Genomic DNA, 12,018 nt, shown 5'->3' on the forward strand with positions numbered 1-12,018 from the left:
ACATTTAACCATTTGAAAGAAAAATAAAAGTAGCGAAATGTAAGTTTGAGAAAGTAACTAATAACTGATTACATAAATTGCAAAACTAACATGTTAAGTTACTAATTACCACAAAAAAGTCATCTAATTACTCTAACGCATTAGGCGTAACGCGTTGTAACTATGTAACGCGTTACTATGTAACGCTTTACCCCCAACACTGAGTACATACATAGCCTACTGATTAGCATCACAGACTTTATGGCTTTGTTAGTAGGCTATGTAGTAGATTATCTGGTCTCTGGTCATGGCCTCTGGGTGGATGGAATTATATGCAAATCACACTCCTCCACACCTCCCCTGAAAACACCTCCCCTCAACGCCAAAAGAGTGACAGAACAATCATTAGAATAAAAAAAAACTTTGTGAAAAAAAAAAAGATTGTGAATGAGCACTGAGCATGTGTTTTTGTGATGCCAATGTTTTATTTTTCAATACAATTTTTTTCAATGCCAAGATTTTTTTCAATGCCAATAAATACTATTTTCAATTAAAGTTTATCAATGCCAATGTTTTTTTTTTCAGTACAATTTTTGTTTTCAATGCCAATGTTTTTTTCAATGCCAATGTTTTTTTTTCAAAGTCACTTTTCTGTTTCCATAACTGACAGCTGACCAGTACAACTTGCCAGTTCTCTTCTACTAGTGGCCATTGAGCAGCTCCACTGGAGCAGTTGGGGATTCAGTTGGTAAAAGATGGTCATAGCTAGAAGGTATCCGCATTTTGTTGATGTGACGTCGAACTCTCGTTGGCACTGGCGCTCTGTTGACTGCAAGGAGGTGACTGTTGCTAGGTACTGGTACACTAACCACAAAAATGGCAGACAGCACCCACAGTTTCGGACGTTTATTGGAATTTAAACGAATTATTTTTGCACAAAAAAAGTAAAGCCACATTACTCTTCTCTTTGCTGACTGATCGTTCACTGAGCCACAAAATGTGTACTCTGTATGGATGTGATTTAAAATGTATATTTAAAAAGTACAATACTTCAGCAAAAACTTACTGAAGTCAAAGTAAAATTACAGACTTTAAAAAATAGGCTACTTTAAAAGTACAAGTACATAAAAAAGCTTCTCATTTCCAGTAATGGGAATAAAAGACACAACAAAAGAGAAAGAGCGTTGTGTGGGTTCTTCAGTGTTTCCAATGGACAAACATGTAGGTGCTCTTCGGAATGGGCAATAAACAAAAATAAGATCCTTCCAAAGATCCAAGATCAGAAGATATAGGCTTACTTTACCTTTTTAATTTTTAATCTTTGTTCAGCCATGTAGTCAATAAAGGCTTTTTCATTTTCTTCACCTAATCAGCGTGCCTATGCTTTTTATTATGATATTCCGTGCGATCGCCTACAGCGACATCAACGGCAGACAGCTACCCTACTCTACTACAGAGAGCGACACAGACCAACTCTCGTGAGAGACACGTCTCCTCAACAAAATGCGGATACCTTCTAGCCATGACCCTAGTTGTTGACCTTGACAGTAAACAGTAATTGTTGAGGGAGGGACAGTGTTACTCATTCACTTTCCCCATTTATATTTTCTCAGCCAGCTGGAGGATTCGAACCAGCGACCTTCTGGTACCCAGCCCTCCTCTCTAACCTCTGGGTGTGGTCAGCTCTTACCTGCCAGCCAGCTCCTTGTCCAGGTATTTGGCGGCCAGTCTGGCTCCGTACACCTCGGCCTGCAGTACTGCCATATGCCTGCGGAGGGCCTCGTTCTCCTTCTTATACAGCCTCACCTCCGCCTCCAGCCTCACCTCTGCTACCTTCTCCTTCTTACTGGCCTCCAGCTCCTGCTCCTAACACACACACACACACACACACGCACACACACGCCCCACGCACACGCACAGCACAACAAGCAACATGAGTGGCTATGTTAACCCTGATAAACTGTGATTTTTGCAGAGAAAGAAAACTACTTCTACTGAGTACTAGTACAGGTACAAGTGCAAAATGGAGAAGTTGATTACAGCCATTCAAAGCTTCCCAGTTCTCTACAACTTTTATTTGATGATGTAGAACAGTTGCATCCATTGTTGGAGTTGATGGTAACATCTTAAGTCAGTTTATTGAGGTTTTTCTGTTTATTTTTGATGTATACCCTCTAATTAGTGCTTGCTAGCTAGCTATGATAACTCGTATAACAACGTATTAACAATCACATTTGAATCCCTCTGTTATTTAAGTGAGGTTTAATATTTTTGTTACCATTTAGATTTAGATTTTCTCTTGTTGGGCATATTCTCTAAGATGCCAGGGGCTGCATATGGAAGCAAATTAAGCAACTCTTGGAAGTAGTATTGGCTCCCATAATAAAAGCTATATTGATTCCCTATGGGGATTTTAATATACATTTGCTAAAAGTCTGTAGTTACTTTGCATAAGCTGCATAGAGAGAGAGAGACTTGTTAGGAACTCATGATAGCAAACTGGTTTTGTGAAAAAGTACATCCAATAAAAGCAGGAGATATAAGACAAAATGAAATGGAAGAATTTATAAAGTGGGTGAAACTGTCCTTAAGTATTAGTTACAGGTATGTTGTTGTGTTAAATCCCTCCAATAGTTAAAGGTATCCTATGTCAAATTTTCACAGCCAGAGGGAAGAGGATTACATCATTTTGATGTCAACCTCTTCCAAATCCAGATACTGTGTCAGCAGGAATTCAACACAGGGATTGCATTGTGCAGCCACCAAGACACATCAGATCTTAAGCTGTTAAATGAGATGAATGTTGTACTAATGATGTAATACATAATGGATATATCTTTTTATTTCATGTCTTACATGTTTCAAATGACATTCTGAATTTAAAATGAATTAGCCCAAACAATGCTACACAGACACACCAACAGGGCTGACATACTTGAAACACACACGCATACTATACACTAACAGACACACTTACCATCTCATCTACTGTGGGTGCAGGCTTTAGGTGAAAAGAGGCAGAGGAGGAAGAAAATAAGTCAAAAATTAGAGGAATTCAAGTCCCAGGCAGCAGAGATGGTGAGGAAGCCAAGTGTTCAATGAGAACAGAAGATATGAACAATAAGCACATTAGTACTGAAACAGGAGTAAGGAATTGAAGAAGGGGATGGGAAAGCAGTAGTAGGGAGCACATTTACCCTATCAAATCTTGGGTTGACTTTCCTTAGTCTACCCAGTGATGGCATGAAGCTGGAACTGGAGATCACTGGGCTTCTCCTTGCTAGATTTCCATACCAGAATAACCTGGTTATTTTCCATATTCTGGTTAAGGTCTTATTCAGGTTAATGTGTTCCCATGAACCTTTGATACACTGTGATTGAGTCTCCCTGCTGTCATGATTAATCCATTTAACAGAATAATCCCCCTCTCTCTTTGACTGCAATAGTAGCTTACTTGCTAATAGTAGCTTACTTACTTACTTACTAATACAGGGGAATGAAATGAGGATCTCAATAGTAACACTAAGTACTGCTCGCTGCCATGTTTTTTGTTGACATCAAACCCATGTACCCATAGTGTACCCATAATGCTGTGCGTGTTTGGTAGATGTTGCTAGTTTAATATGGGAGTAAGCCAGGTGTCTTGACCAGGTTTCTCATAATCAAAGTATGAGTTTACCAGGTTATTCTAACCTAATTATGATGTTTACATGTGTCGACCCATAAACAGGTTACAGTAACGGGGTTAAGAAGGGTCCCTGCATGGAAACATAGAGAGTTGGGCTGTGTAGTTAGTGGTTCTGTATGATTACATGCACACCAATACTGATCACTGGGATCTATCAATTTAAGGCAATATTTGAATTAAAATACTTGTCTCAATCCAAATTGCTCTGCGCACAACACTGTAGGCTGAACACTCCAGGGTGCTGGCAGCGGCATGAAACACAATGTATTCACAAATGCACTCAAGGAGAAGCTGGGCTTCTCCTTGAGTGCATTTGAATTAAAATGTTTAGGCTACATGGTTTAAAGTAACACAATTTCTCTAATCAAACCACTTTACATGGATTAATTTAGTAACAGTCTAACGGTCTAAAGTTACTGATGTAAGAACCAGCTTCCCAGCATTTCCTAGAACTAGATGTTTAGATGCACCAGTAAATACTGGTGCATCTAGTTCTAGATGTTGAGCCAAAACCTAGGTGAGCTAGTCAATTTCTATAGTCAGAGTTAGGGCTTGCGCATACAAGCATGGGCAATATTGACAAAATCAAATATAAAAAAACAAAGATAACCAAAATCCCAGACGATATCTAGTCTCATATCACAATATCGTTATTATACGATATATTGCCCAGCCCTAGTCGGAGTATTGACTTAATCAGGTTAAAATTTAATTATTAGCGTAAACCTACTAAATTAGTGTGTGTGTGTGTGTGTGTGTGTGTGTGTGTGTGTGCATCATAGATAACAGGTTGATGTATTTCTGTAGTTTCTAATTATGCTGTCCCTGCTTAGTGTAACCACAAATCTGCACATTCTACATGTGTTATGTACATGTTTCTGTACAATTGCATGCCCTTCCTTTTTGCCTTTTTGTACATGCTGTATGTAAGCTGTAAGTGCACATATTGTTTTTCCTCATATTCCCATTTTCCACTCATTTGTTGCATATACCAGTGTTTCCCCTACATATTCATATTCTACCATGGTGACCTACCACTATAATTATTTAAACTTCTCATCATCACCTCAAATTCCCCTCAGCTCTTCGCTCAGACCGAGCATCTGAGAAGCAAAGAAACAAGAGGCAGGCTTAAGCTGATTTTAGCTAGCGATCGAGATCTAGACTCTAAAACTTAAAGGATAACGCTGGTGTTTTTTAATGCATTTCTTACCATCAACAAATCCTATGAAAATAACAAAATCAGCAATGAATTTGTTCTGCTAACAAGTCTCGTCCATGTAGCCGATAAAGAACCCAATAAAGCCATGTCCTAGTAGCCATAGAACTCCATTGTATTAAAAAAATGATTAAAAACACGTCAAAGAGCCATGCCGTTGCTCTTGGCAGCATATTTCCTCTTCGCGATGCACCGGGCCAGCCTAGTTTTATTTATTATTAGTTTTTAACAACTTAATAAGCCGACCGTAAACACGTTTGCGATCTCAGGAAAGTAGTTCCGTAGCACCGAAAATAGTCCCCGTCGCAATGAAGAATTTGTTCCCATTTGAATATGATTTGGTAATAACTACAATAACCTGACTTTTCATGGTAACAGCAATTTTTAAAATGTAAATTATGTCTTTGTGAGCTGTATTTAAAGGTTTTTAGCTCACAATGACTTCCGGTTTGAAGGCTAAAAAGGGTATGTGGGAAGTTGGAAAGTAATGAGAGTAGAGCAAATGCATTGTTGTTTTTGTTATTTTCAAAGGATTTGTTGACGGTAAGAAATGCATTAAAAAACACCAGCGTTATCCTTTAAGTCAAGATAACCAATAATGTGGGCGTCCTGGTGGCTCAGGACCTTTGTCGCATGTCATCCTCTCTCTCCCAGTCTTTCCTGTCTCTCTACTTTGAAGTATCTAATAAAAAAAGGCAAAAAAATGCCCCAAAAATATCTACAAAAAAAAAATTTAAAAAAAAAGGTAACCAATAATGTTAAGTGTAACAAGGGGAAATCGCTTGGCTATAGAGCTAGCAAAAAATCCACTCTAAATTTACCAATCAATTTTGTCTTGGTTGTATTTATCTTCACAAAGCAGGAAAGTTGATATAATCTTCCGACGAGTCGGATAATTTTCGGACGTAATAACAAGGTTTAAGGTAGTCTCCCTTACCAATGTTGTTGTGAAATAAGGGGAAGCTAGCTAAAGTTTTAGTTGTAACAGACAAAGATAAAAAGAGCAGCACACAGGAAGTGGAAGTTTTTTTCTCCTCTTCCCAGGGAGAATACCCCCGGAACCCTCAACATGATGGTTTTGCACTTCCTACCACTACAGTTAATAGAGGGGAAACACTGGCATACGCTATATATGGATTTTTATAATTTTTCAACTTCATACTGCATATTTCATTTTTTGTACATACTTTTCAGTCGTTTTTTGGTCTCGGTAAGTTCTACTGCTACTACTGCTGTTATTTTGCATGTGCTATAATCCATACTTTTTTCATACATTCATACATTTCTACTTCACATGCTCTAGTGTTGCATTTATTGGTTGTGTATGTTTATATAACCTTCATTTGCTCTATTCTTACTTATATTACGTTTTATTTGCTGTATCCTATAACTATTTGTTGCTCCAATGACCCAATTTCCCCACAGGGATCAAAAAAGATTAATCTCATCTCATTTTAAGGTTGTGGTCAGCATCTTCTCCTCCTCCACCTACCAGTCTGTCTTTGATGGAATCGGAGTCCTCAGCCTGGCCCTGCTTGGCATGGAGCTGCAGCTGGAGAGCATGAAGCTGCAGAAGCTGGTCATGGACCTCCCTCTCCACAACCGCCCGCTCAGCCTGAACCTCCGTCAGCTCTGAACGCAGGTCCACCAGCTGAGCCTGGAATGGAGAGGTGGATGGATAGAGGATGGGAGTATAGGATAAGGAGAACAGAGGGAGGACAGAGATGACAGGTCAGAAACACCAATGTCAAATCCTGGAGTTCTTTTTTTTTTGCTAAGCGGTCAGTGCTATAGTCATTGCACTTCCCAGAGATCACTTGTCAATCAAACAGTGTGGCAAGTACTGTCACATCTTTTTCCTTGGATTTTCCGTTGATGAAGTTTGAGTTTCTGTAGGTGGCGCTCTTTTCTTTGTCTGCACAGCCATGATGGCGATTGCTGCTCATAACAACTACCCAGTTCTTCTTCCATTTATTCCACACTAATAAGAAACATAAAACACATCACTTCGACTTCCGGGAAGATGGCGGAGGGAGTAGCTGCATAGTTAACCAACTCTCTCAAGTCGGTTAAAATAAACCCACAAAATACATGTAACTCGATAGACAAAAGTAAGATATGAGTGGGGGAAGTATGCGAAGAAGCCGGAAAAGCAACAAAGAGCAAAAAAAGGGTGAAGAACAACAGATAATGGAAGAAAGCTCCCAACACGACACTAGCGAACACGAGGAAGACGCAACGGGGAAAATGGACCGACAGGACCACGCGGAGACACTGCCAGTTGGGCTTGCTACTATCAGCAAAGATATAAAAGAGCTCAAGCAAGAGTTACGACATGAACTAACTACATTTAAAGACGAACTGAAGAGAGAGATGAAGGAAGAAATCACCAATCTCCGACAAGAAATAGACCGTAAGCTCACAGAGAACAACAACGACCTACAGATACAAAAGGTGAGCATCACCGAAGCCCAGGCACGCATAGCAGAATTGGAATAGTGGCAGACGGAGGCGAATATTACACTGTTGGGGATGTCGGATCAGACACGTCAGATGCAAGAAAAAATAACCGATCTCGAAGGGAGATCAAAGAGAAACAATATCCGAATCTTCGGCGTACCGGAGGACATGGAAGGGAGCTCCGCTAGCAAATACCTGGTGCAACTCCTAAACACCGAACTTGAGCTGCCTGAAGGAACTAATCTTCAGATCCAACGAGCCCACAGAGTCCTCGCCCAAAAACCGAGCCCGAGTGCTGCCCCCAGATCAATTGTGGCCAACTTTTTACAGTTCAAGACGAAAGAAATGATTCTGAAGAAAGCGTGGCAGAAGAAGATACATGTAGGGGGTAAACAAATCTTCTTTGATCATGATTACGCTACCGAAATTGTACAGAAACGAAGGGCATATATGGGCATTAAAAAGGTACTGGAGGAAAAAGGAATCCGTTTTCAGACACTGCTCGCAAAAATATGGATTCATTGGAACAACGGAGTGAAGACGTATGGAAACGCCAGGGAAGCCGCATGGGACATGAAAGAAAGAGGCTCCATGGTGGACGTACCAGGCGGGGACACCGAACCTGCGGCGGAGGGGAGGATCCGAGGAGGGTCGGAGTGGCAGCGAGTGAAGGGAAAAGAATGGAGACGGGATACAGCGCACCGAACGAGAGAAAAGCTACAAGAATATCAGTGGAGATCTTAGGACTGTTTTGCTTAAGGGAAGAGGTAACACTGTGGATCAGGAAAAACACAGATATGGTTGAGGACCAAGACAACATGATTAGGTAGAAGAGAAGGGATGATGGAAAGGTTTAAACGGGCAGACTTTTCAACAAAGAATATTTGGTAAGCATTGAAGGGAACTTTACCCACATACTGGATTAAAATGTCTATGATACTGAAGAATAGATCCACAGTAGGAATATTTGAAATCTTTCGGACTTCTTTAAGTTATATAATACATTAAGAACCGACTGAGAGAGGTCGAGTTATTTAAGTTGGACATGTCTAGACATCGTGGAACCCCACTGGTTGGGTATAGTCCTAGGTCTAGGGAGGGGCCCTCTTTAGAGATGAGGATTTCCCCTACACCCACCAACGGTGATTTGGGGAGGAATCAGAGATTACCCCATGTAAATGAAGTCCTCTTTATTTTTGGTTTGTGTTGTGTTAATAACTGTTCATGATTACTTAGTTCAGAACTGTTTGGGAGCACATATTCAGGGAGTAGCAAAACATAAGGATGACTAACAATATCAAGATAATGTCGCTGAACGTGAATGGTCTAAACACACCAATGAAAAGAGAAAGGGCTATGACAAAATTGAAAAAGGAAAAAGTACAAATCGTATTCCTCCAAGAGACCCATTTATCCCAGTTAGAGCATGGAAAACTAAAAAGGTATACCTATAGGAATTTATATTACAGTTCATATAAAGAGTGACGCAGAAGAGGAGTTGCAACATTAATATCAAACGCAACCCAGTTTGATTATGAAAAGGAATTCAAAGATAAAGAAGGAAGGTATATTATAGTAAAGGGAAGATTAGAAAATGAACCAATAACACTGGTAAATGTATATGCACCCCAGAAAGCAATACATATTTTTTCAAGTCCCTATTCGATGTTATAGCTGTAGAAACAGAGGGAACCTTAATATGTTGTTATGAATCACAGTATGGATACAACGAGTCTCAAAGTAAACCAAAATGCAATTAACAAGGTTCATGAATATGTCATTGGAAGAGATGGGGATGATAGACATACCGTAAATCCTCTAATATTGGCCCGGGCCTTTATTTACCTCAACTGCAGAGGGTACCAGGCCTTTATTGGAAGCAGGCTTATATTAGAGACAGGCCTTTATTTCTAATTCCCTCTGTTTGATAAGTATATTTGCTCATATTTTAGTACAAAGCCTCCTTGTTTTCTGATCTGCTTCTGTTGGGGTACGTTAGGTAGACATTTTTTTGTTACTGCAATGCATTACGATAATTACAGTAATTGACGACGGCATGCTCCAGAGACTTCTGCCGGCCGAGCCATCTTGTGGCACTTGTATGTTATTACAAACTACAGTTACAAACAGGCACCAGGAGTTTACCGGTATCCACCGTTGTTTGCGTGTAAGCTGAAGCTAACTGAAGCTAACTGAACCTGGGCGCCGATGTGTTCCTGGTGATCCGGCCGAGATTTTGGCGGGGGTCCCGACGCCGATGCGTCACCGGGCGTCCGAGGCTTGGATCGGGAGGATCAATGCGGGCCGTGGGTGCGGTGGAGAGGCAGCGGCGGAGAGAGGAGACAGACACGGTCCAGCCATATACTAGGTTTTGACCTAGTATTGTTTCCTTTGTTTTTTTTCCCCGGCCTGTATTTGAGGCTGGCCTTTATTTGTTCGTGTCGACCACGCCCCCGGCCATTATCGGAGACCCGGCTTTTAATTGACTACAGGCCACTATTAGAGGATTTACGGTATGGAGAAACCTACATCCTTTGGAAAGAGATTTCACACATTATTCAGCTGCTCATAAAGTCCACTCAAGGATAGACTATTTTTTTATGAATGTAGGTGATAGCCACAGAGTGAAGGAATGTAGGATTGGAGGGGCAGATGTGTCAGATCATAATCCACTCTATTTAAAAATATGCCTAAATAACAGAAAACGACATAAAATATGGAGACTCAATGTGGGAATATTGAATAATGAACAAAGAAAGGAGATGATAAAAGCAGAAATAAAAAGATACACAGAGGAAAATAACAATGGTGCAGTAGACCCGACAATATTTTGGGACGCCATGAAGGTGGTCATTAGGGGAAAATTGATAGTTGAAACTGCACGTGTAAAAAGGGCTAAATTAGAGGCATATAGAAACTATACTGAAAGATTAAGAGAATTGGAGCAGGATTATCAGAATACAAAAGATCCAAAGGTATATCAACAAATTAAGGTCTTGAAAACTAAGATAAATGACACTACTGGGTGAAGTTGAAAAAAGGAAAAGTTTCTGAAACAGAACTACTATGAAGCAGGCCCGAGGGCCACTAAACTGTTAGCAAAACGTATACGTAAACAACAAGCAATCAATAATATACATAAAATCAGGGACCCTCACACAAATGAGCTAACATATACACCAGAGGATATAGAGAAAATCTTTCAGGGGTACTACGAGGAATTATATACACAACCCGCATCCGCAGTTGAAGAGGAAATGAGAGCATTTCTAAATTCATTGGATTTGCCATCAATTGGCTACCTACAAAATGATATACTAACGGCCGATATTACAATGGAGGAGGTTACAGATGCAATAAATAAATTAAAAAATAATAAATCTCCAGGTGGTGATGGATACCCCATGTGGTATAAGATGTTCAGGGATGAACTGACACCACTACTCCTGGCCTCTTTTAATTGGACACTCCAAAATAATAAAATACCACCATCATGGACTGAAGCAATAATTTCAGTCATCCCAAAACAAGGAAGGGATAAAGAACACTGTGGGAATTATAGACCAATTTCAATATTAAATGTAGACTATAAAATATATACAACAATTATTTCTAAACGATTGAACACCTTTATAACAGAAATGATAGAAGAAGATCAAACAGGATTTGTAAGAGAACGTCAAACGCAGGATAATATCAGAAGAACCTTACATATTGTAGATCAAGCACAGAAGAAAAAACAAAGTACTATATTAGTAAGCATTGACGCAGAAAAAGCTTTCCATCGTGTAAATTGGAAATTTCTCTATGAAGTGTTAGAACGATTTGGATTTAGCAGTAGATCAATACAATGCATAAAGACACTATATCAACAGCCTACTGCTAGAATTAAGATAAATGGAAACCTGACAGACAAAATTAGTTTGCAGAGGTCAACTAGGCAAGGATGTTGTCTATCACCCACTATTTGCTCTTTTTATAGAGCCCTTGGCACAAGCAGTTCATCAAAACAAAGAACTTAAAGGAGTTATGGTAAATGGCATAGAACATAAAATAGGACTCTTTGCTGATGATGTCATAGCCTTCCTTGAGCAACCGAATAAATCACTTCGTGTACTGATGAAGCTTCTAGAAACATATGGACACCTTTCGGGATATAAAATGTTTCAAAAACACAGATACTAACACTTAATTATACTCCATCAAAAGAGATTCAGGAATCATTTAATTTTAATTGGAATCTAAAGAAAATTAAATATCTGGGGGTTAACATCACTAAAGGACTATCTAAACTATACAAAGCAAACTATAATAAGATAAATCAAGAGATTCAAAAAGACATTGAAAGATGGTCTACTCTACCACTGGATTTTAGCTCGAGAATTGAGACCATCAAAATTAATGTGCTACCTAGGCTTCTTTACTTATTCCAGTCCCTACCTATAGAGGTCCCTCAAACTCAATTTGTGACCTGGGACAGGATAATATCAAGGTTTATTTGGGGGGGCAAAAAGCCTAGAGTTAGATATAAAACTCTCCAGCTACCAAAAGATAGAGGGGGCATGGGTCTCCCAAAACTGAAAGAATACTTTTATGCTGCCCAGTTGATATATTGTATGTTGGTGCAAACCAGATTATACAGCAAAGTGGAAGAAAATGGAAAAAAAGTATG

At 39.6% G+C, this 12,018-nt stretch overlaps 1 protein-coding gene across 1 annotated transcript in view; it reads right to left on the minus strand.

The window, feature by feature from the left end:
* gopc (golgi-associated PDZ and coiled-coil motif containing) overlaps window positions 1–12,018 on the minus strand; it is a 30,644-nt gene that overhangs the window by 8,384 nt on the left and 10,242 nt on the right. The window contains exons 2-3 of the mRNA XM_071899461.2: window positions 6,379–6,543; window positions 1,670–1,845 (exon numbers count right to left, since the gene is read on the minus strand). Coding sequence (XP_071755562.1) covers window positions 1,670–1,845; window positions 6,379–6,543 — 341 coding nt within the window. The remainder of the gene's footprint in view (window positions 1–1,669; window positions 1,846–6,378; window positions 6,544–12,018) is intronic.

This window comes from Centroberyx gerrardi, chromosome 18 (assembly GCF_048128805.1).
Source record: "Centroberyx gerrardi isolate f3 chromosome 18, fCenGer3.hap1.cur.20231027, whole genome shotgun sequence".
NCBI classification, from domain to species: Eukaryota; Metazoa; Chordata; class Actinopteri; order Beryciformes; family Berycidae; genus Centroberyx; species Centroberyx gerrardi.